At 42.0% G+C, this 22,345-nt stretch overlaps 1 protein-coding gene across 1 annotated transcript in view; it reads left to right on the top strand.

Moving 5' to 3' along the window:
* The window catches only part of LOC310770982 (ATP-binding cassette sub-family A member 2-like), a gene marked incomplete at both ends in the record, with an annotated part of 103,944 nt that overhangs the window by 63,530 nt on the left and 18,069 nt on the right, over positions 1-22,345 (top strand). The window contains 11 exons of the mRNA XM_083663676.1: positions 7,896-8,109; positions 10,746-10,851; positions 10,935-11,046; positions 11,616-11,667; positions 12,829-13,003; positions 14,542-14,657; positions 16,576-16,723; positions 18,834-18,962; positions 20,066-20,193; positions 21,214-21,334; positions 21,781-21,959. Coding sequence (XP_083519802.1) covers positions 7,896-8,109; positions 10,746-10,851; positions 10,935-11,046; positions 11,616-11,667; positions 12,829-13,003; positions 14,542-14,657; positions 16,576-16,723; positions 18,834-18,962; positions 20,066-20,193; positions 21,214-21,334; positions 21,781-21,959 — 1,480 coding nt within the window. The remainder of the gene's footprint in view (positions 1-7,895; positions 8,110-10,745; positions 10,852-10,934; positions 11,047-11,615; positions 11,668-12,828; positions 13,004-14,541; positions 14,658-16,575; positions 16,724-18,833; positions 18,963-20,065; positions 20,194-21,213; positions 21,335-21,780; positions 21,960-22,345) is intronic.

The following is a 22,345-nucleotide window of genomic DNA, read 5'->3' as shown; positions in this document are numbered from 1 at the left end:
CATATTGCAGAGAATGTATGGTATTAAATATACTTTTATGATAAATCTTCCTAGACTCATGGCTTCAATTCATTTGGTAGATAAGCTGTTATAAATAATCACATTTAGCGGATGTATAGAATTTTATTCTCTATCAGGGGGTCATCCCTATGTTCCCCGGGTCCTATGTTCCCCGCTTTTCCCAAATAGGGTCCTATGTTCCCCGCTATGTTCCCTGGGAGAGGTTAGGTTTTGGGTTAGGGTCTGGGGGAGGTTAGGTTTAGGCGTGGGGGGTGGGAGAGGTTAGGTTTTGGGTTAGGGTCTGGGGGAGGTTAGGTTTAGGGTTAGTGAAAAACGGGGAATATAGAACCCGGGGAACATAGAACCCGGGGAACATAGACATGATCCCTTTTTTAGCCATATTTAGACGAATATCTCATTTTAAATCAACATTAGGATTATACTGTTGTGATGTCATTATTCAGTATCTTCTCCTTTTCTCAATAACTTTCATGTCACCACCTGCTCAGCTCTCCTGTCAGCATAATTGTAACTAACAAACACAAACTGGAGGTTTAGCCATCTAATCATGTTCTTTCACAAACAGCCGGTTTGGAAAGAAAAAATTGCCACTGAATCCCACACATCATACATCCTACATTTCTTCCTCCTAAGAGTTGCACGATCTTCAGTCAGATGTCAATTGCCACCATTTGACATCGCCAATACACTGTTGTCATCGCGCAAGCACATGGCTACTTAATATGGACGTTAACGTCCATATTATAGCCATGTGCTTCAGCTGCGCGCTGTACTTTGCTAAATTAGCATCGATGCTAGCGGGACTTACCTGGTTGCTGCTGCTTGCACTGCTGCACTGCTGCGTCACTGCTGCTTGCTGGTAATGTTAATCCCATGTCAGAAAAAGTCTCCAGATTTGTCGCTAACAGGAGGGTCTGTCTGCTGCGCGTGATTTCTATAACCCGGAAAACTGTGTGTGGGTGGGCGTTTGTTTGGTCATCAGCCAAATGAGCCAATCAAACAGGAGTTTTGGGAAAAAAAGTGGACTGGCCCATTCCGTTGTGAAAAACAGGGGTAAATGTAACTTTGAACATATTGCAAACTAATTTCACTCAATAATGGTCGGGTCAATTCTATCCTTGCAAAATATGGGAAGACAATCTAAATGACCTATATAACTGCACTCCAAAGATAATGCAAATAAGGTTGCTTAAAAGTTGGTAGGGACAATTGGACACCCTGAAATGTTGGTAGGGTCCGGACCCCACCGACCCTACACAAAATGACGCGCTTGCCTTTATGTAACCACAATAGATACAAGCATTAATTTGTCCCTCTATCAGTTAAACTGATCAATGGGCTCCCCCTAGAGGTCAGACAGAAAGACAGGAGGCTCTGAGATAGCTTCACATGCTCTAATATCTGCCTGCTTACTTGCATGTATAGTTTAACATGCTTGTTTGCTTGCAGGTAATGTAATGTGAGACACACTTTGTAATCTATTACACTATAACCATGTATTTTGCACTGCACTATTGTATGATGCGAAAGGTGAGGAGTGTAAATGACTGTGACTATCTCAACTTGCTAAGTTTTTTCACGTGTCACCATATACAGTGTTTTTTAATGTACTTAACACATTCAGTGCCAAGGACGTCTGTGGACGTCCTAAAAAAAAGTAACGTTCAGTGCCAAGGACGTCTGTGGACGTCCTAAAATCATAATTCATATTATTCCATAATTCTTCTGTTTAAGGTCGTACCCAGCCAGTGAGCATGAATCCCTTCAAGGGATCACACGGCGCCACCTTAAAAATCACATCGCAGCTGCGCAGTGCAGCCACGTTAAAACCTTGCGACGCTCAGAGGCTCTTTGTAGAGTAGGTTGGTCAGTAGCAGTAGCATTAGCAGTATCCGTAGCAGAAGAAGAGAATAGATTTATAGCATTTAGTAGCATTTAGTAGAATTTAGTAGCATAGCGATTTTAGATTAGTTTGTGAGATTGTGTAGTGAGTGAATTCGAGTGCTTGGTGTGAGGTGAGTGCGTGCGTGGGTGGGTTGTGTCGGGTGTGTCTGAGTGTGCTAGCGAGTGTGCCTGTGTTAGATTTAGCAGTTAGCATTTAGCGTTAGTTAGGTCAGGGTAGATAGCATCTGTGTAAAAAAAAACAAAAAAACAAAAAAAAATTGTCTGTGTGTCTCTGTCTGTCTGTCTGTCTTGTGTGTCTGTTTTGTTAGACTAGCGTTAGTGTTAGACTAGCGTTAGACTAGCGTTAGTCTTAGATTAGCGTTAGTGTACAGTTAGACTAGCGTTAGTTAGATTAGCTGTCATGCCCAAGGCCAGGCGTAAGCGTGGTGGGCCGCTCCCAGGGCCTGGGCAGCTCACACTGCAACAGGCTCTCAGCCGTGCTGTTCGGGAGAGAGATCTCCCTGAAACAGACACGGATGAGCCCGAGGAGACGGCTTCATCATCTCCTGATGACGCCAGAGATGAGGAATGGCAGCCCCCTGGCCCTGGACCTAAGAGGTGAACATTCTTGGACGAGGCGGCTTCCAGAGGTTAGAACCTACATATAGGCTATAGATAGCCTACTTTATTGATCCTTTACAGGAAACTATTACTACTAAAGCTGTAAATGCCAGACGATTGTATGCATAGATGACTTCTCGATTGTTGACAAAAATGTGATATTGTAAGTTCTGATATTGTAAGTCGATTTGAATAAAAGCGTCTGCCAAATGCCGTAATGTAATGTCTAATAATAAAAAGAAGCAGGAGAAAAATAGGAGGTAGAAATGTAAAAAATAAAATAAACACACCCACACACCTTTTATTATTCATCAATTTATTTTCGTCAACACAAAGCTTGGTAAGAATAACGATCCTGCAATTAGTTAGCATACTAATAATACCATGTAAAATATTCAATTTCAGAGTTGGAGCACAGCTCGGAGGAAGAAGACGACGACGTCACACGTCCCCCCAGCGTCACACGTCGTGCGCGCTTGAGCTCCAGTGATGGTGAGATGAAGGCCATTTTAGAATTACAATTATTCATCTGATATTGAAAACAAACTTTTTTTCCTTCAAGAAATGTCAATATATTTTTATAAACTCACTTTTACTATACAGAAGAGTCGGAGGAGGAGGAGGAGGAGGAGGAGGAGGAGGAGGAGGAGGAAGAAGAAGAGCAACATCTGCCGGCATCTTCAAGCAAAAGAGGTGAGAAGATTATTGGATTTTGTCAAAAAGACAGCTTGTTTACATATCACAATTGTCTGAAGAAAAACCTTTTATTTCATTGTTTTCAGCGGGCAAGTCTCGTCCCTCCCTGGATCCTCCGAGCTGGCGGGATATGGCTGACTGGAGCCCCAAAACGCTGCCATTCACCGCAGTGCCAGGTCCCAGTGCGGCAGCATCACTGCAGTCCGACAAGCCTGTCGACTTTGTGGAACTGTTCCTCTGTGACAAGCTCATGTTGCTGATTGTTGATCAGACCAACAAGTACGCGGAACAGTGTATTGCTGTCATAGAGGAGCTGCGTCTGCCATACTCCAGGGTAAACGCCTGGCAACCGCTGACCCTGGTGGAGCTGAAGCGGTTTCTGGGATTGCTTTTCCTTACTGGCATCGTCAAGAAGCCGAGTTGGGCCGAGTATTGGTCTGTTGATCTGGCGCTTGAAACACCATACTTCGGGAGCACAATGCCACGCAACAGGTTCCAGCTCATTTGGCGGTTTCTCCACTTCAGCGACAATCGGGAGGTCGATGGCAGCGACCGGCTCCACAAGGTTCGTCTTGTCCTTGATCTGCTCCTCTCCAAATTCAAGGAGCTGTACCAGCCGTCACAAAACATCTCGGTGGATGAAGGGATGCTGCACTTTCGAGGACGTTTACGTTTCCGTGTATACAATCCTGCCAAACCCACCAAGTACGGAATCAAGAGTTACATTCTGTGTGATTCAGCCAATGGTTACTGCTACGCCATGAAGCCATACTGTGGAACTCACAGTACCCTGCAGGACACCGTGCGCTTCCTGATTGCCGGCCTCGAGGGGTTTGGATATCGCTTGTGGATGGACAACTTCTACAACAGCGAGTCAATGTGTCGTCTTCTCCTCGGCCTCCAGATCCACTCAGCTGGCACACTCCGTGTCAACAGGGGAGAACCGCCGTCCATCCGCGAGGTAACCACGTCTGACCTGGCAGTAGGTGAACACCGCGCTCGTCACAATGACACAGTGATGGTCCTGGCATGGCGAGACAAACGCATCGTCCGGATGATTTCGACGTTCCACCAGGATGAGATGACAACTGTGGCGGTGAGACAAAAAGGAAACAGTGAGAGAGTCCCCCAGAGGAAGCCAGCATGCGTGGTGGAGTACAACCAGTACATGAGTGGTGTGGATCGCCTGGACCAGAAGATCTCCTATTACCCCTTCATCAGGAAGACTGCAAAATGGAGCTCTAAGTTCGTCATGTACCTGATGCAGATCGCAATGAGCAATGCTTTCATTGTGTACAGGGCACGCAACCCAACGACCAGCTGCAGAACCCTAAAAGACTTCATCCTGTCTGTGCTCAAGTCCTGGACCGCAGATCCCCCTCCTCCTCCAGCCCCTCCCCAACCTCCTCTTCCAGGAAGAGCACCAGCCCACCCACGCAAAAGGTCCGCTTCAGCGAGGCTGGATGTGGACTTCGCGGGGCACGTGCCACTGCCAGTGGCAGACCCAGCCACCAAAACAATATATCGAAAATGTGCGCACTGCGCAGCCAAGGGACTCCGAAAAGAGACCAAGTACGTTTGCCCTGGCTGTGACCACGTACCTCTCTGCCTCTACCCGTGCTACTTTGAGTATCACTCACAGTGATACTTTCCCCGACCCCCCACCCCCCCACCCCCGCTTCAGCCAGTGATGCAGTGTTTAGTTTAGTTAGTGTCAACGAGTGTGTGGGCAGTCCATCAAGCTTTAGTATGTTTATTTGCTTTGACAGTTGAAAAGTAGAGACACTGGAGAGAAAGCTGTAGCGGGATTCAGTCCTTCAAGACTACAGTAACGTTACCTCCAAACACAAACTGCCTGCTGTCTGACTGTTGTCAAGCCGTCCAATAGCAGTGTCATTACTGTAACAAGAATAGTAGCAGTTGTAACACAGTAATAGCATCAGTCATGTGTATGCCTTTTTTTCATAAAATGTGTTGGTTCTTTTGAAAAAAAAAAAAAAAAAAAGCTGGAATCAAATATTTGTAGAAAATAAATGGAAGATTCTTTTCACATACTTGTTGTTATTGACTTGAGTTGAGTTTCCAACCTTTCGTTTGAGGTATTGCATTTTGTTCAACTCTAAGCAGAATTTATTCTGTGGGCTATTATGAAAATACTATGCATAAAAATGTGTTTTAGTTGGAAACTACTTTGAAGGTTTTTTTGAAGAAAAGAATACACTGCATGAAATGTTGTGGTGGAATATTTGATTGTTACACACCAAATGAAAGCTTAGTAAGTGTACTTTCATCATCAAAAAAAAAAAAGTTGATATCATGTTTCTTTATGGAGAGATGGCCTGCAACATACACCTTGATGCCATAAAAAGCAGCGTCTTGAAGTTGGACTAAGCGGTGTTCAAATATTTGTAAAAAATAAATGAAACATTCTTTTTACATACTTTTTCCCCCAAGGTAAAGTAGACATTCCAACCTTTCATTTAGGAATAGCATTTTATCAAGCAGAATTCATTCTGTGGGCTATTATGAAAATACTATGCATAAAAATGTGTTTTATTTTGAAACTACTTTGAAGGTTTTTTTGAAGAAAAGAATACACTGCATGAAATGTTGTGGTGGAATATTTGATTGTTACACACCAAATGAAAGCTTAGGAAGTGTACTTTCATCATCACAAAAAAAAAAGTTGATATCATGTTTCTTTATGGAGAGATGGCCTGCAACATACACCTTGATGCCATAAAAAGCAGCGTCTTGAAGTTGGACTAAGCGGTGTTCAAATATTTGTAAAAAATCAATGAAACATTCTTTTTACATACTTTTTCCCCCAAGGTAAAGTAGACATTCCAACCTTTCATTTAGGTATAGCATTTTATCACACTTGAAGCAGAATTCATTCTGTGACCTTTGTTTACATAAAAGTGTGTTTATCTCGGAAAGTAAAAAAAAACAGCAGAAAACCCTTGAAAGTGCTCTTCCTGCAGAGGCTGTCATTTCATAATGGAACTGTCTAGAAACAAAATTTCTTCTTTGAGAGAAGCAGGAGTGTCCAATGTTTCATTTGAGTCCAGTCCTGTCAATATACCCCTAATAGAAAAAATTATATAGCTGTTTTCAACTGAATGGAAGTGAACCTGGCACAGGCTCCAGACAATTTTACTGAAGCGCTGTGGCACTGAATGTGTTAATGTACTGCATTTTAATATTTTACTCCAAGACTAATTGCTCCCACGGGAGACAAATAAAGTGAACCTTGACGATCAGTTGGATTTGGGGAACACACACTTGATGATCAGTTGGATTTGGGGGACACACACTTAACGATCAGTTGGATTTGGGGAACACACACTTAACGATCAGTTGGATTTGGGGAACACACACTTAACGATCAGTTGGATTTGGGGAACACACTTAACGATCAGTTGCATTTGGGGAACACACACTTAACGATCAGTTGGATTTGGGGAACACACTTAACGATCAGTTGGATTTGGGGAACACACACTTAACGATCAGTTGGATTTGGACTTGACGACTCCTTGGATTTGGGGAACACACACTACCCCAGGGTCTAGTGCCGCCCAATTGCCGAATTCTCGCACTACTACAACACACAGCCACATCGAACATGGAGGCGGAATGTTTTTTCTATCCACACTTCTTGTTTTGTTTTGTTTAATTTAACCTTTATTTATACAGGGGGAGTCTCACTGAGAGCATTGCTCTCTTTTTCAGGAGCGCCCTGTTCACATTCACACACACATTCATACCTGGAAGCTGACCAGTACAACCACAGTCTGATCTGCTGGCCACTGATCAGCTCCACTGGAGCGGTTGGGGTTAAGGGCCTTGCTCAAGGGCAGCTCAGTGGTGGTAATGAGGGAGGGGCAAGCGCTGCCTTTTCACTTTCCTCACCCAAATTTATCCTGCCGGTCCCGGGTTTTGAACCGACGACCTTCCCGTCACAAGCTCGCTTCTCTTAACCGTTGCGCCACCACTGTCCAACGGTATTTGTAGTTGTTCCTCATCTCAAAAGCGGTTGCCGGTCTCTGTTCAGATTTGAATGGTCGACCAGCTCAATATAGAGGAAGATGTCAAGACTTTGAGCTTGATTCGAGTTGTAAAACTAGTGCCAACTCCTTGCTGCCACATAAGACACATATGATATTGAGTGAAATGAGTACACAATTACAGGAAAGTATTTGAAGCTCTATTTAGTCGTTTTCTTTGATTAGTAAACTTCCCAGACAATGCATGGATTGTTAGAATTGACCAGCTCAGTGGCCTTGTGGTCTGAGTGTCCGCCCTGTGACTGGGAGGTCGTGAGTTTGATCCCTGGCCGAGTCATACCAAAGACTATAAAAATGGGACCCATTTGCCTCCCTGCTTGGCACTCAGCATCTAAGGGTTGGAATTGGAGGGTTAGATCACCATATGATTCCCGAGCGCGGTGCACGCCAGGGGATGGGTCAAATGCGGAGAACAAATTTCACACATTGTGGGACTTTACCTTTACTTTACTTAGAATTATTGGCAGCTACTATTTGTGCCAGGCATGCATAAACCCCCATACAATCACACAACCTCATATTTTGTAAAAATCTACAAATAATGTTGTTCATTTTGAGTCAGAGGCAACTATAACTCCTCGTACCTGCTCTGTTTCTGGTCAGAGCCGGTGACGTCTCCTCCGACACTCCCCCTGTCCATCCACGAGCCAGTGCGCTGTACCTGCTCCATGCAGGGGACGGGCTTCTCCTGCCCCAGCGGGGTGGGCGGCCGGCCCCCCCTCATGAAGGTGGTGACGGGGGACATCCTGGTGGACATCACGGGCCGTAATGTCTCCGAGTATCTTCTCTTCACGTCGGACAGAGTGCGCCTGCACAGGTAGGACCGTGTCACTTTAATCACTACGCACCACTTGTCTCCCGTGACATTGGTGCAGAGACACTTTTGTAATTTTGTTTTTAGTTTTATTTATTTCCACACAATAAAAAGTGAAACGGAAAAAAAAAATGCAAACAGGAAAATAATGTGCAGGGTCTCTACCCTCAGAAAACCAAAATAATAACAATACAATACAATCCAGGTGTGCAAAGCATACAATACAACAGAAACAAGAAGGAAACAAGAAAACAAATAAGACAAAGAAAAGAAAATCAACAGTAAAAAAAGAACAGAAAAGGAAAAACACAAAAAGCAATCAAAATAAGTGACAGGATAATGTGAGGTGTATGTGTCATGTATGAGGGGGGCCATGCGTGACTCATCAGAGAGGTCGTAAGTTTGGATTTAAATGAGTTGAGAGATGATTGGCAATATTGATATACAGTATGTGTTCCGTAATATGGCGGCTCTGTAGCGTATTGAAAATTGGTTATTGGTAGTGAGACAATATGGGGGGTGATCTGAATGTCTTGTATTATGTATGTTAGAATTATGTGAATATGAATTATTATGTTAGAAAGTATAACCTACTGTACATGGTGCAGGGAGAGACAGGTGAGTACCGTAAATTCCGGACTATAAGCCGCGGCTTTTTCCCCGTTTTTTGGCCTTTTTTGGCCCCTGCGGCTTATAGTCCGGTGCGGCTTATCTATGGATTTTTTCCCAAAAAAAAAAAAAAAAAAAAAAAAATCTCTCTTTTTTAGCACTCTTTCTAACTATAAATCCACTTCTGTTTTAATTTCCTCTCTTGCCCTCTTTTCACCACACCGCGGACACTGTGTGCACTGTAAAAAAAAACACAGGTGGTGTTGTGTTATGTTGTTTTGTTGAAATGTTAATAAATGGGAGCTTCCTCAAACAGCCATCTCTTTCCCGACAATCCCCTCTGTGCATGAACCCTTACATATGGTAATTAAACATTAAAACACAATAAAAAAAAAAAAAAAAAAAAAAAACATTAAAACACCCGCGGCTTATAGTCCGGTGCGGCTTATATATGTAACAAACAGGCAATTTTGCAGGTGCGTCTTATACTGCAGAATTTACGGTATATATATATATTTATAGACAAAAGTGCATACCTGGAATGTGTTGATTTAGATTTTTTTTTTAAGTGCAGCTGATGGTTCAAATCTGTTCGAAGATGTAGCCAACCTAACATTTTTTTTGTATGATGTGAATTCTGTGAAGACTGGAGATAATTATACTGTATGTACTTGCCCATATGATATTTCCATACAATAGATATGGGTAATTAAACTGTAATAAAGGGTTAATCAACATGAATGATTTACCAAACTAGATATTTTTCCGATGATACCAAACCATTTGGCATTTTTTCCCATTCCCTTGTTTGCTTCTGAAATTAGAGAATCAAAGTTAGAATTAAAATGGTATCATCAGCAAAAAGTAAAGGCAGTATACATTTAGCAGATGCAGCAGCAAGGTCATTAATGTAAATAAAAAAAAGCAAAGCCCCAAGTATTGATCCTTCCTTGGGGAACCCCACACATTATTGTAGATCTTCCTGAAGACTCAGACACAGACATATTGCTCTCTGTTTTCAATATAGTTTAAAGTCGAACTGAACCCGTTCGTCACGTGCATATGAGTCCGTTTCAGACTGAAAACATAGTTTGTCTAAGATGACAGATTGAGAGGCGGGTCATAGTATCATGTCGATTATTTTATTTGACAATTCTGGGGACTTGATTGGGCTTTGGCCAATCCTGGCGTGTTCCGCCTCCAAATCGAGTGGGATTTAGTGTGTTGTGGCGCTCCCCTCGGGAAGACCCTGGTGACGCGAGGTTGGTGGCTGAGTGGAGCTCAGCGAGCCGCAGGCAGCCAGCTGCCTTCGTGTTGCCGAGCGGAGAGTGCAGCCCGTCGGCCTGGAATCTCCGAAGTGCGACCCCTGACAACCAAGCTCTCCGATGCGCGCGCCATTATCGCTGCTGTAAATACGATATCCCTGGAATGCGCGTTTTAACGAGCCAGTTACATTTCTTTGCATTCTTAGAGATTATAGTTTTTGTTTTTTGTTCATGTTTCTTGGCCAAGTTAGTAGTTAGTTTATGGGATAGGAATTCTGCCAGATGACAGGCACTAGGCGCCATTTTCTACTTCATTTGGAAGAGAAAATTATCCTGAAATGAAGATTTGATTGACAGCTGCATGTCGTGATATGATTGGTTGAAATGGGGTAGAAATTTGATAGTACTAGGTGACGTCAGCAAACTGTACATTACTGTTATCAATGAAATCTTGAAAAATGAACTTTTGATGTGAAAAAGTGTGAAAAACTAAAGAAATTAGATTGTTGTGATTTTCTTTGCATACATTATTAAATAGGTGCACTGCATACCCAGGTATTTCAACTAAAAGAAAATAAAAGTCATTTTTGGGTTCAGCTCGACTTTAATAACCATCTGTATGCGCATTCATGAAAACCATACTATGACAACTTGGAGAGTTTCACGTTCATGTTCTTCCCACATTGGCATCGACTTAGTTCTTATTTCATTCATTCATTATTTTCTCATTTTAGAGGTAGAGATGATTGTCATTCTTGTCAATAGGTATGGCGGTATAACAGTGGGGAACATCCAGAAATCAATCCCAGCATCCTTTGGGAGGAAGACACCTCCCATGGTTCGCAAGATAGCAGTTCGCAGATCAGCTCAGGTAAGACAATCAGTCTGCAATGGACTAGGAGGATTACTACACAAAGAAGAGCGACTGCTGACAGAACTCCCCCTTGTGTCCAGGTGTTGTATAACAATAAAGGCTACCACAGCATGCCGACCTATCTCAATGTCCTCAACAATGCTATCCTTCGTGCCAACCTGCCCGCATCCAAGGGCAACCCTGCTGCATACGGTAATTTTGTATTTAATTTAACCTTTATTTGATATTAATAACAATCATAATCATAATCATAATAATGGATTCTATTTATATATTGATTTTCACAGTGCTTAAAGACGCTTTACATTCACAGGATAAGAAACAACTTTCATGAAAATGAATAATAGGAATAAAATAGATGGGAGAGATAAAAAGAAGAAAAAGATTGCAAGTCTTTTTTGAAGGATGGTAGGGTGTTAGCCTGTTGACCAGGTCAGTAGGGGAAAGCTGCTGGATGAGGGCGGAGTCGGGGAGGGTCTCAGCCAAAACAGGTCGATCTCATTGAGACACAGGGTCTCATTCTCAAGAGAGGCCTGCTACTAATATAAGATACAGCCTGGCTGCTGAGTACTGGGAATAACTTTCCCATTGGAATAACAAGTTGGAAACAATCGTCGCTTGGTTTTTTGGGAGCGTTTTTGGTTTGTTGATTACATGGACATAAACAAAGGTGTGTGTGTCTGTGTGTGTGTGTGTGTGTGTGTGTGTGTGTGTGTGTGTGTGTGCGCGCGTGCATGCGTGTGCACATTTGTGTTTTGCAGGGACAAACCACCCAATGAATCGGACCAGCGCCAGCCTTTCTTTGGACTACCTGTAAGTTGCTCAGCACCATTTACTTTATTCTCTTTTTCTTCTTTGGTGGTTTTTACCTCGGCACTATTGCTACGGCGTCATGGTCATCAAGGCAAAATTCAGCTCAGGTACTCAGGGTGGAAACACTTCACTCCTCTATGGTTTTACATTATCAAACTACTTCACTCCTCTATGGTTGTACACTATCAAACTACATCACTCCTTTATGCCTAAACACTATCAAACTACACTACTCCTCTATAGCTGAACACTATCAAACTACATCACTCCTCTCTAGCTGAACACTATCAAACTACATCACTCCTCTCTAGCTGAACACTATCAAACTACATCACTCCTTTATACCTAAACACTATCAAACTACATCACTCCTCTATAGCTGAACACTATCAAACTACATCACTCCTCTCTAGCTGAACACTATCAAACTACATCACTCCTCTCTAGCTGAACACTATCAAACTACATCACTCCTCTCTAGGTGAACACTATCAAACTACATCACTCCTCTCTAGCTGAACACTATCAAACTACATCACTCCTTTATACCTAAACACTATCAAACTACATCACTCCTCTATAGCTGAACACTATCAAACTACATCACTCCTCTATAGCTGAACACTATCAAACTACATCACTCCTTTATGCCTAAACACTATCAAACTACATCACTCCTCTATAGCTGAACACTATCAAACTACATCACTCCTCTATAGCTGAACACTATCAAACTACATCACTCCTCTATAGCTGAACACTATCAAACTACATCACTCCTCTCTAGGTGAACACTATCAAACTACATCACTCCTCTCTAGCTGAACACTATCAAACTACATCACTCCTCTATAGCTGAACACTATCAAACTACATCACTCCTCTCTAGGTGAACACTATCAAACTACATCACTCCTCTATAGCTGAACACTATCAAACTACATCACTCCTCTATAGCTGAACACTATCAAACTACATCACTCCTCTATAGCTGAACACTATCAAACTACATCACTCCTCTATAGCTGAACACTATCAAACTACATCACTCCTCTATAGCTGAACACTATCAAACTACATCAGGGTTTAAATCATTTAAGAAGTGTGAGAATCAAGTCTCTTTTTTAATTAGCACAATCTCCTCTGCTCCTCTACATCCAGGCTCCAGGGGACAGATGTGGTCATTGCTATCTTCATCATTGTGGCCATGTCCTTTGTGCCAGCCAGCTTTGTGGTGTTCCTGGTTGCAGAGAAATCCACCAAGGCCAAACACCTGCAGTTTGTCAGCGGCTGTGACCCCGTGATCTACTGGCTGGCTAACTACATGTGGGACATGGTGAGGGAGGACGTTCATGTGGACGTGTGTGTGTGTGTGTGTGTGTGTGTGTGTGTGTTTGTGAGAAGATGGCAGGTTTCTTGTCATCCCCTCTAAATATCAGATTGTATTTGAATTATCCTAAACCAATTTCCCAAAGCCATCCACTGATTCATTTTTGATTCACATCGAGGTAGCTGAGATGATATCCCACACAACTACTAATCGCTTAAAATAACCTTACATTTACATTAATCCACCTCTTAATTTATGCAAAATCCCCTTAAAAATACTTCCCGGAGTTATTAATGGAGGAGACATGTTACCAGATGTTAACACATCTTTTTACCAGGAGACATCAAAACCACCTTAAACACGACTTAACACAACTTCATTTTTGACTCATCATTACTTTATCATTTAATGTAAAACCTACTTTATAATTTAATTTAAGGAGACAACAACATCGATAACTCATTAATAACCTTGTAAAACCTTACAAACCCATAATGCTAACCTTACTTTACAGTATTAAAGCTGATATTTTTTAGTCGATAATTTATGTTTATGTAATTAAGGAAATTTCAGGGAGAAAATGAAGGGCTTTGGCTTCTTGGCATTGATTGATTGATTGGTTGACTTTATTCATGGATATAGAGACAATAAAAGATAAAAGGGATAGCATGTAAAAGTGTAAAGTACCGGTAAACACTTATTTCCAACATGGTCCCTGATGTTTTAAAAACAGGACAAACAGTAACACAAAACATAGCCATCTAAAAACTGTAGCAAAAAAACCCATGACAATCATAGTATACATTAAACACCAATACACATGGTATTTCAAAATCCTGTCCTAAAGTCTTCCATCATAGTCACAATCAAATTACATCCGAAAATACAAACATTTACACAAAATAGAAACAGTCATCACAGTGAACACAATATGCTCACAGGCCACATTAGGCCTACGAAACTATTCCTTCACCTTACTCCAGAAGATGAGCGTGGACTAAACTAGAGCTGTGCATCTTCACTGATCTCACGATTCGATACGATTCGATTATACAAGTCTACGATTCGATTCGATTCGATTATTCGATGCATCTCCGATGCATCGCGATGCATCTTAAATCGATGCATCACTTTTTCCGCAATACATGATTTATTTTTTCTCACTTTCTTTTTTCTCAGTGTGGCTACTTTTCCAATAAAAGTGCATTTGGAATTGCATTGTATTATGATCCATAATTAAAATAAACAACTGCATGTACTTACATTCTATTTTATTTGATTATTAAAAAAAAAGAAAAAGAAAAAAAAAATTAAATAATCGATTTTTGATATTTGTTAATCGATTCAGAATCGTCCTATTAAGCACCGCGATGCATCTCTGAATCGATTATTTTCGGCAGCTCTAGACTAAACACTACATGACATAGAAACGCACAGGCGAGGCAATTGACTTATCCCGATTTTTGAATGGGAAAGAGATATAATGAGTAAAATTGAGTGTTTCTCCAAGTCTGAGTGCTCGCTCTCGTCTGGTCTCTCCCCAGCTGAACTACCTGGTACCCGCCACGTGTTGTGTCCTCATTCTATTCGTGTTCGACCTGCCGGCCTACACCTCCCCCACAAACTTCCCCGCAGTCCTCTCCCTCTTCCTCCTCTACGGGTGAGTCATCTTATGTTTGTACATTTTACATTTGAGCCATTTAGTGGATGCTAACTCGCAATGGCTATGTTGTCATGGACAGAGTAACCTGGTTATTGCCCATCTCATTAAGCCTTAATCAAGTTAAGCAGTTTACACAGTCAGACCTTTGATCCAAAAGCCCTGTTTGATACCATTCCCTATTACAGAAATAGTGGCCCTGTTTGCCATTTTTTACAAGTGTCCGAATTCTCAACTGTTAATTTCATTCACTATATAGTCCACTATAAAATGCCCACAATGCATTGCAATTTCTAGTGAACAGCAATTATAAAGCGGCTCTCTCAAATCAAACAATCTGATTGGTTCACAGCTGTGGTATATTTATCGTATACCACAGCTAGAGCCGCATCCCCGAAAAACACTCCGCCTCTGAGAAAACAAATGGTAGCTAGCTAGCCTGCTATCCTCGCAAACGGGAGCTCCTAAGCCAACCTGTGTCACCATAATACCCAGAGTGCCTTGCGCTAGTGTTTACTGTCATCTCCTGCTAGTGACGTCATCAGTATGCAACAGCTGAACTAGCTAGCCGCAAGCTAGCTAATGGCGATAACAACATTCGCTAGCTGCCTATCGAAATAGAAACATTTAAGGTTAGCTTCGACCTCCGGGGTGGCTTATCTATGGACGAGTGGATTGAGCAGTGCTTAACGGACACGTTATCTCCAGAAAAAAGCCACCTAGCCTCGTACCTAACATTAGCACAAGCATTAGCCAAAGTTAGCTAGCTAAGGTTAGCTGTTTGTCAACAAGCCTGTCTAGCTGACATTACGTCCAGCAACTGGGTCGGTTGTGCAGGAAGCCAGGAGGGACTATTTTATTACGCGGAAGAGTATGATTTATTAATTTTTGATCGTTCCCCATAGTTCACTAAACACTACATGTGGAATAGTGAGTGAGTGAATGAGTGAACCATTCTGAACATGGCTAATGTGATTGAGTCTTCCAGTTCCCATGAATAAAACAATCAACAGAATATTCCTCCTTCCTCTTTGGCTGAGCAACAGTACGTTACTTCTAATACAGTGGAAAGAAATTATGATACCGATAGTATTTCTCGCCGCCATGTTTTTTGACTGTTGGAGTTTGAATTTGCGCAGAAGGTGAAAACCAAAAGTGAAGCGAGTTTAGAGGTTTTCATGCCACAGTAAAATGTTTCATATGGTTAAGCTAAAGAGAGAGTAGAAAGCGTTGTTTTTTACTTCCCCCTTGAAGTTTCTCAAGAGGAAAATGCTCAAAAGTCATCCGATTTGTGTGAATTTGACGCCACCGCAGGCCACGCTCCCCCTTGTCCTCATTTATATGGTAATTAACGATGAATAAGATGAAAAATATCTCTCCCCGCTCGCGTGACCTAGAAAAAAAGGCTGAGGCGCTGGCTGTCCCCTTGATTACAGTTATGATCACTAATGCATAATTCATAATCGCCTGTCTCCAATCCCGATTTCACATAGGTCGAATTAATATTTGAATGTAAATTGAAATGGCCTATCATGGTATCTTCACCTGCTGTAAACTGATAAGCAATACCAACTGCTCAGCATCAGCATTTTTTGTGATCCATATCAATAATGCACATAATCATGAATTAAAAATACGAAATCATTATCACTGGAAATGTCAGTAAAATATATACTGTATATACATAATTCAAGTACTGTGTGTATGCAATCATATCAAATCATATCATGAGGTCCTTGACAATATTAAGTCCTATATTTTCTTGATTTGACATGGGTATATTTTCATCATATGACAGAGTTGCATGGCGGATGTGTTTGTGTGTGGTTTGCTGTTTTGATGTAAAGTGCAATGAGTTTCCCTGCACAGTATATGAAATGTGCTATACCAGTCAAGTTTGACTCTCTGATTGTTCCAGGTGGTCCATCACTCCCATCATGTACCCTGCCTCCTTCTGGTTCGAGGTTCCCAGCACTGCCTATGTCTTCCTCATTGTCATCAACCTCTTCATAGGCATCACTGCCACGGTGGCGACCTTCCTTCTCAAGCTCTTTGAGCATGACAAGGTCAGTTTGACCCTCGTTACTGCAGCTTTTTATTTTGCCTGAGACAAATCTGCTTCCCAACCATCTCCAAAGCGCTGGCGTACTCTTCAGAGGTTGCTTATGTTCAACAGCGACTGTGAACAGCTGATTGTGTTTCTAAATGTACAACTTGGCCCGTTTCAATAGAACTAAATAGATATTCATACATAATATCTGTGTGGTTTTTGACTAGGAACTGATCATTCTACCATTGATATGTCTAATTGATTTTGTGTTTAGATAATCAGCGTGTTAGCTAGCTAACCGTAGTATCAGGTCAGCTAATGGGGAAGTCCCACCAGGAACGTCAGGTACGCGTTCCGGCTCCGACGCGCTCGTCGGAGCTGCTCGCGGGCATTTTAGTCAACGTGTGTGATCCCACCAGGCACGCAACAACGCGCATCAGAAGCGGCTCGACGCCCCGCTCCGCTAAAGATACGCGGCAGTTCTATTTTTCACGGATGACGCCTGGAAGCTGCGTCAAGCTGCACAGAGCAGATCGTTCAGCCCGGAAGTCAGACACAGCAACTGCACGAGAATCCGGTAGATTTTCATAATAAAACACTGTGTGCAGACCCAATACCGACTCCTTCTCCCCCTCTCCCCCTGTAGTCGTTCAAGTAGACGAAGAAATGCAAGAGTTCTCCTGCTGCTAACAGGCACTGTATGACAAATTAAGAAATAATTTCAGCCTACTTACTTACCCATGGTAGAAGCACAACAATCAAGGGAAAATGACCAAATCAAAAGCAAGTCAACGACAGACTGTGTTGTTTGTGTGTTGTGCTCTTTACATCCACCCCATTGTACACACAGTATCGCGCGATCTCGTAAATCCCGCGCGATCTTGTATCCAGCTGGCAGGCAGCGCTCGGAAGCGCTCCGCTTCTGAAGCGCGTGCGGTGGGACATGCCGACGTGCAGAAGACGGAGCAAAACCGCGGCGCAGACGGAACGCTGCGCAGACGGGCCTGGTGCGACCAAGGTGTAACCGTCTTGTTGTAAACAAGTATGGTAATTTACACTCTAGTTAACGTGTCTATAAGAAGCTTGTGTTAGTAGTAACATGTAGTTGCATTGGATTGCATTCGAATTGTATGCTAAATGACATATGGCACAATTGCAAATTAAAAAACAGCAGCAGCGTGCACACTCCAAAATAAAGTAAATCAAGGTGCAGGGCCAAGGTAGAAACTTAAAAAAGGAGAAAAGGCCAGCAGCACTCCACAATGTCCTTCGTGCGTTTAATAAGGTCTTGTGCAGCACAGCATCAACGCTGATGAAGGCTACCTGCTGTGCATCACTACACAGTCTTCATCAGCTAAGACCTAACTAACTCACTAACGTGATTTAAAGTCACACCATCACTAACGTTGGGTGTATTTCACCCGATGCAATATACCCCATAAAACATACTTCTCATCAAAATATCTTAAAGTACAACAATACATGGCAAATTGAGGTACTCTTCTTTTGTTTTTAAATGTGAAATATCACAAAAAACACAAAAAAGTATATTATGGGGGACACTATAAAAAATATGTCAAATTCGGGAAAAATGAGGTAATCGTTATAAAAATTTAAAAAACAAAACAAAACAGGAGCTCCCAACTTCTCCTTCGGTCCACCCATTCATGGGACTTGTGTGGTGAAAAAAAAAAAAAAAGTCACCACAATACCATTAACCCTAACCCGAAGATATTTTACCCTCTATCACTAACGTCGGGTGAAAATCACCCGAACACGTAGCCGGTAGAAAAAACCATGAATGGGAGCAGGGAAACAAACTTACATTCAATGACGTCAGTGAGCATCCTGAAGGTACCTAAGGACCCGCCCACCTCAGACAGCAGCAAGACAATGAAAATCACGCGAATTCAATTGTCCGGGTGAAAATCACCCGACGTTAGTGTTCTAGGGTCAAGAAAGAACACACATTAGGACTAAATGGGAACAATTTCACAGATCCTCCCCCTCCCTCCAAAATAGAGCATTGTGGAATAGAACGAGGTGGTTTTGTGTTGCAGCACTATCAGAGTTAGCCTGTGGGTGCTTCTGTACGTATTCCTTCACTCCCTCGGTTTCTCCTCCAGGATCTGAAAAGAGTCAACAGCTACCTGAAGTCCTGCTTCCTCATCTTCCCCAACTACAACCTCGGCCACGGCCTGATGGAGATGGCCTACAATGAGTACATCAACGAATACTACGCCAAAATAGGTAAGGTAATAAGATGATTTTGCTCTATGACATCACTATGACTGACAGTAGAATGACATCATCAGTGCCTATGACATCATCAGTGATGTCATAAGATGATATTACCTGTTCATTGGCACCTCAGGTGTTCATTGGCAAACTTCAGACGGGCCTGTAGGTACATAAACCGAAAACCTAACTATGTAATTTAGGGTCTTATGTGACTAATTGTAAGCCTCAAAAGGTTTGAGACATTAGTTTCAAGCCAAATCCTAAATATCGCCATTTCAATGTTTACAATTTTTCTTGAGGCAGCATCAAAAATACATCTATGACAATGTAATGTACGAATGCATTTAGTGTAAACACAATTATAGAATGCTTCATCATTTTGGAAATGAATGTGTGCGTGTCTGTGGGATGTCACCCAGGGCTGGTTTTCAGTGCAGTCCTTTTTCAGGTCCAGGCCCGGTTTTACAGGGGTGCAAAAGCACGCATTGCACCCTTATTTTAATTGTCTGCATGCTCAGTTGAAAAGAGTGGGGGGGGGGGGGGGGGGGGGGAATTATGTCATAATAATAAAAGATAATGTAGCCTAGTAGAGTGTTGTATGTTCTGAAATACTTGTGTTGCAATATTCTTTGCTTAAACACTTTACAGCATTTAAAGAGATTATTTGGTCTTAACCAAAGGTACAATGAAATCTCCATGCTGCAGCTGCACACTTACTGTTTAAACTTGAATTATAATTGTTGTTTTTCTTTGTTCTTTGATGTGAATCTATGGCTTTTTAGAACCTATATGTAACATTTTAAGGTTGAGATAATTGTATTATCATTATATGGTCCAAATATTTCAGTAAAGCACTTGAAACACTTGAAATATTCTTGCTTGGCTGGTATCATTCTATTTGAAATGATGGTAAAATGCATTATTTTTAGTAAAATAACATGTCAAATTTTTCGGGCGGCCAGCCACCCGGGTCGGCCGGTGCATGTGCACCCCTTCCTATCTAGGATGCATCCCTAGTCATCTTGTTCTGGAACCGGCCCTGTTCAGGTCCTCCCTGTCTGCTTTTCAGTTGATGGTGTCTTGTTAAACAGACACTGAATCTGTGTTTTCAGGCCAGTTTGACAAGATGAAGTCTCCATTTGAGTGGGACATCGTGACTCGAGGACTCGTTGCCATGATAATCGAGGGCTTTGTCGGCTTCCTCATCACCATCCTGTGCCAGTATAACTTCCTCAGGAAACCTCCGTGAGTCTGTTAGCATGTTGGTGTATATAAATAAACCTCTGTGAGTCTGTTAGCATGTTGGTGTATATAAATAAACCTCCGTGAGTCTGTTAGCATGTTGGTGTATATAAATAAACCTCTGTGAGTGTGTTAGCATGTTGGTTTATTATAAATAACATGACATATAACATACTGCTTTGTGTGTACACGTGTACAATGGAATCTGATTAAATCTATTTACTTATTTATTTAATTTGGCGGGGGACAGTACAAGTCAATCAACATTTTAGTTCACACTTAAATGTAAATGTGTTAGCCAAGAGGCTAATTTCTGTATTCCCCAGGCAGGTCAAGAGCATAATCATTACAATAAACAAGAATACATGTTAGAAAAAATAAAACAGTATAAAAGTTAGTAAATATAAACAGTGCAGTACTATTAAAAATAATTAATAAAAACAATAATAACTCAACTAACTTAACTTAACTTATTTCCTACCAATATGGCGCTTTACAATACACACAGCTCATTGGCTGTGTTTGCTATGTGATTGATTGTGATCATTTGTGAATTTATTACAATCACCTGTTATTTTCCCATCAAGATGGCCATGTGATGATGCAACTGAATGCTATGAATTGCTCTCTCTACTTGCATGTAAAACCCACAGCTGGATGCAACAAGTCCAAGTGAGTTTGCTAGGGGGTTGTTGAAATGCATTCTGGGAAATGCAGTGCACTACTAGCCAAATGCGGCGCAAAATGCACTAACTGAAATTGAAGTAGACAAGGCAAGTTCAGGGGAAATGTGTACACCAAAAAACGAAACTACAGCAGCTCATCAGAAAATATCGATGACATAACAGTGAAACAGTATGTCCAGTAGGGTGGATTTATCCTTCAAGAATAAGCTGTCATTGCCAAGTGCTCCCTGTTTACATAAAGTGCTGTGTAAGTTTAACAAGTGAGTATACAATGTACGGTTACAGGAATAAGTTAGTGCCCGAGTAGAAATGTGTGTGTGTGTGTGTGTTGATCCAGGAGAGTGCCAGTCAGCTGCCAGCCGATAGAGGATGATGATGTAGACGTTGCTTGTGAGAGGCGAAGAGTGCTGCGAGGAGACGCCGACAACGACATGCTGAAGATCGACAACCTCACAAAGGTCGCCACAGTTAATACAAAAACAATATCCAAATCGCAATATTGACTGCTGCAGTTTTCAAATCACTGGAAGTTAAAATTGTATCTCATGGCAATTAGTGTGAAATGCACACTTTACTTAAACATCAATAATTCTTGAATGGGTTGTCCGATTGGCTCACGGTAAATAAACACTAGAAGAAATCACACTTAAACAGCCTGTTGAAATCGAGTATTGATTGGGCAATTACCACGAGATCAAGCTGAAACAGACCTATCAACTTTGTTATTGTGGATAAACTCCCCTGATTAGATTGAGTTTGACTGTCATATCAACAATTATTACTGTACGACACTTTACATTTTTCGCATGTTAAAATAGTGTTAACTTATCACAACAAAATCTGAAAAAGATGTGAACTGTTCATGTGACGTTCATCTGCGTGCACTCTTTGCCTTCTCGCTCAGGTCTACAAGTCCAGGAAGATGGGTCATATCCTGGCCGTGGACAGGTTGTGTCTGGGCGTTCGTCCCGGCGAATGCTTTGGCTTGCTGGGGGTGAACGGAGCCGGGAAGACCACCACCTTTAAAATGCTTACCGGCGACGAGAGCACCACAGGAGGGGAGGCCTTCATCAGTGGAAACAGGTACAATACCGGGAGGACAGGCCCTTTCACTGTACAGGAATACACCCGGTTTTGGGGAGTTGTCCAGGTCAACCTCCGGCCTTCCATGTCAACACTTTAGCATGCACTATACTGAGCGATACTGTAGATCGCCTGATACTGACATTTGTCCAGAAATACCGTATGCACCAACTTATATACAGAGACTACGCTGAATGTCCAAGCAGAATGCAAGAAAGCAGTATCATACATGTATGTATTATTATGGATTATTATGTGTGGTGTGCAGCAGAGGCCTGCTACACGACCCGAACCTGACGGGACCCGAGACCCGATTCTGGGTATTGGACAGGTAGGGTTAAATAAACAGTTAGGGCTGGGGTCAGGTAGGGTTAAATAAACAGTTA

Source organism: Poromitra crassiceps, assembly GCF_964638095.1.
Source record: "Poromitra crassiceps genome assembly, contig: HAP1_SCAFFOLD_287, whole genome shotgun sequence".
NCBI classification, from domain to species: domain Eukaryota; kingdom Metazoa; phylum Chordata; class Actinopteri; order Beryciformes; family Melamphaidae; genus Poromitra; species Poromitra crassiceps.
The sequence above is the reverse complement of the archived record's forward strand: the minus strand, read 5'-3'. Positions and strand labels throughout refer to the sequence as shown.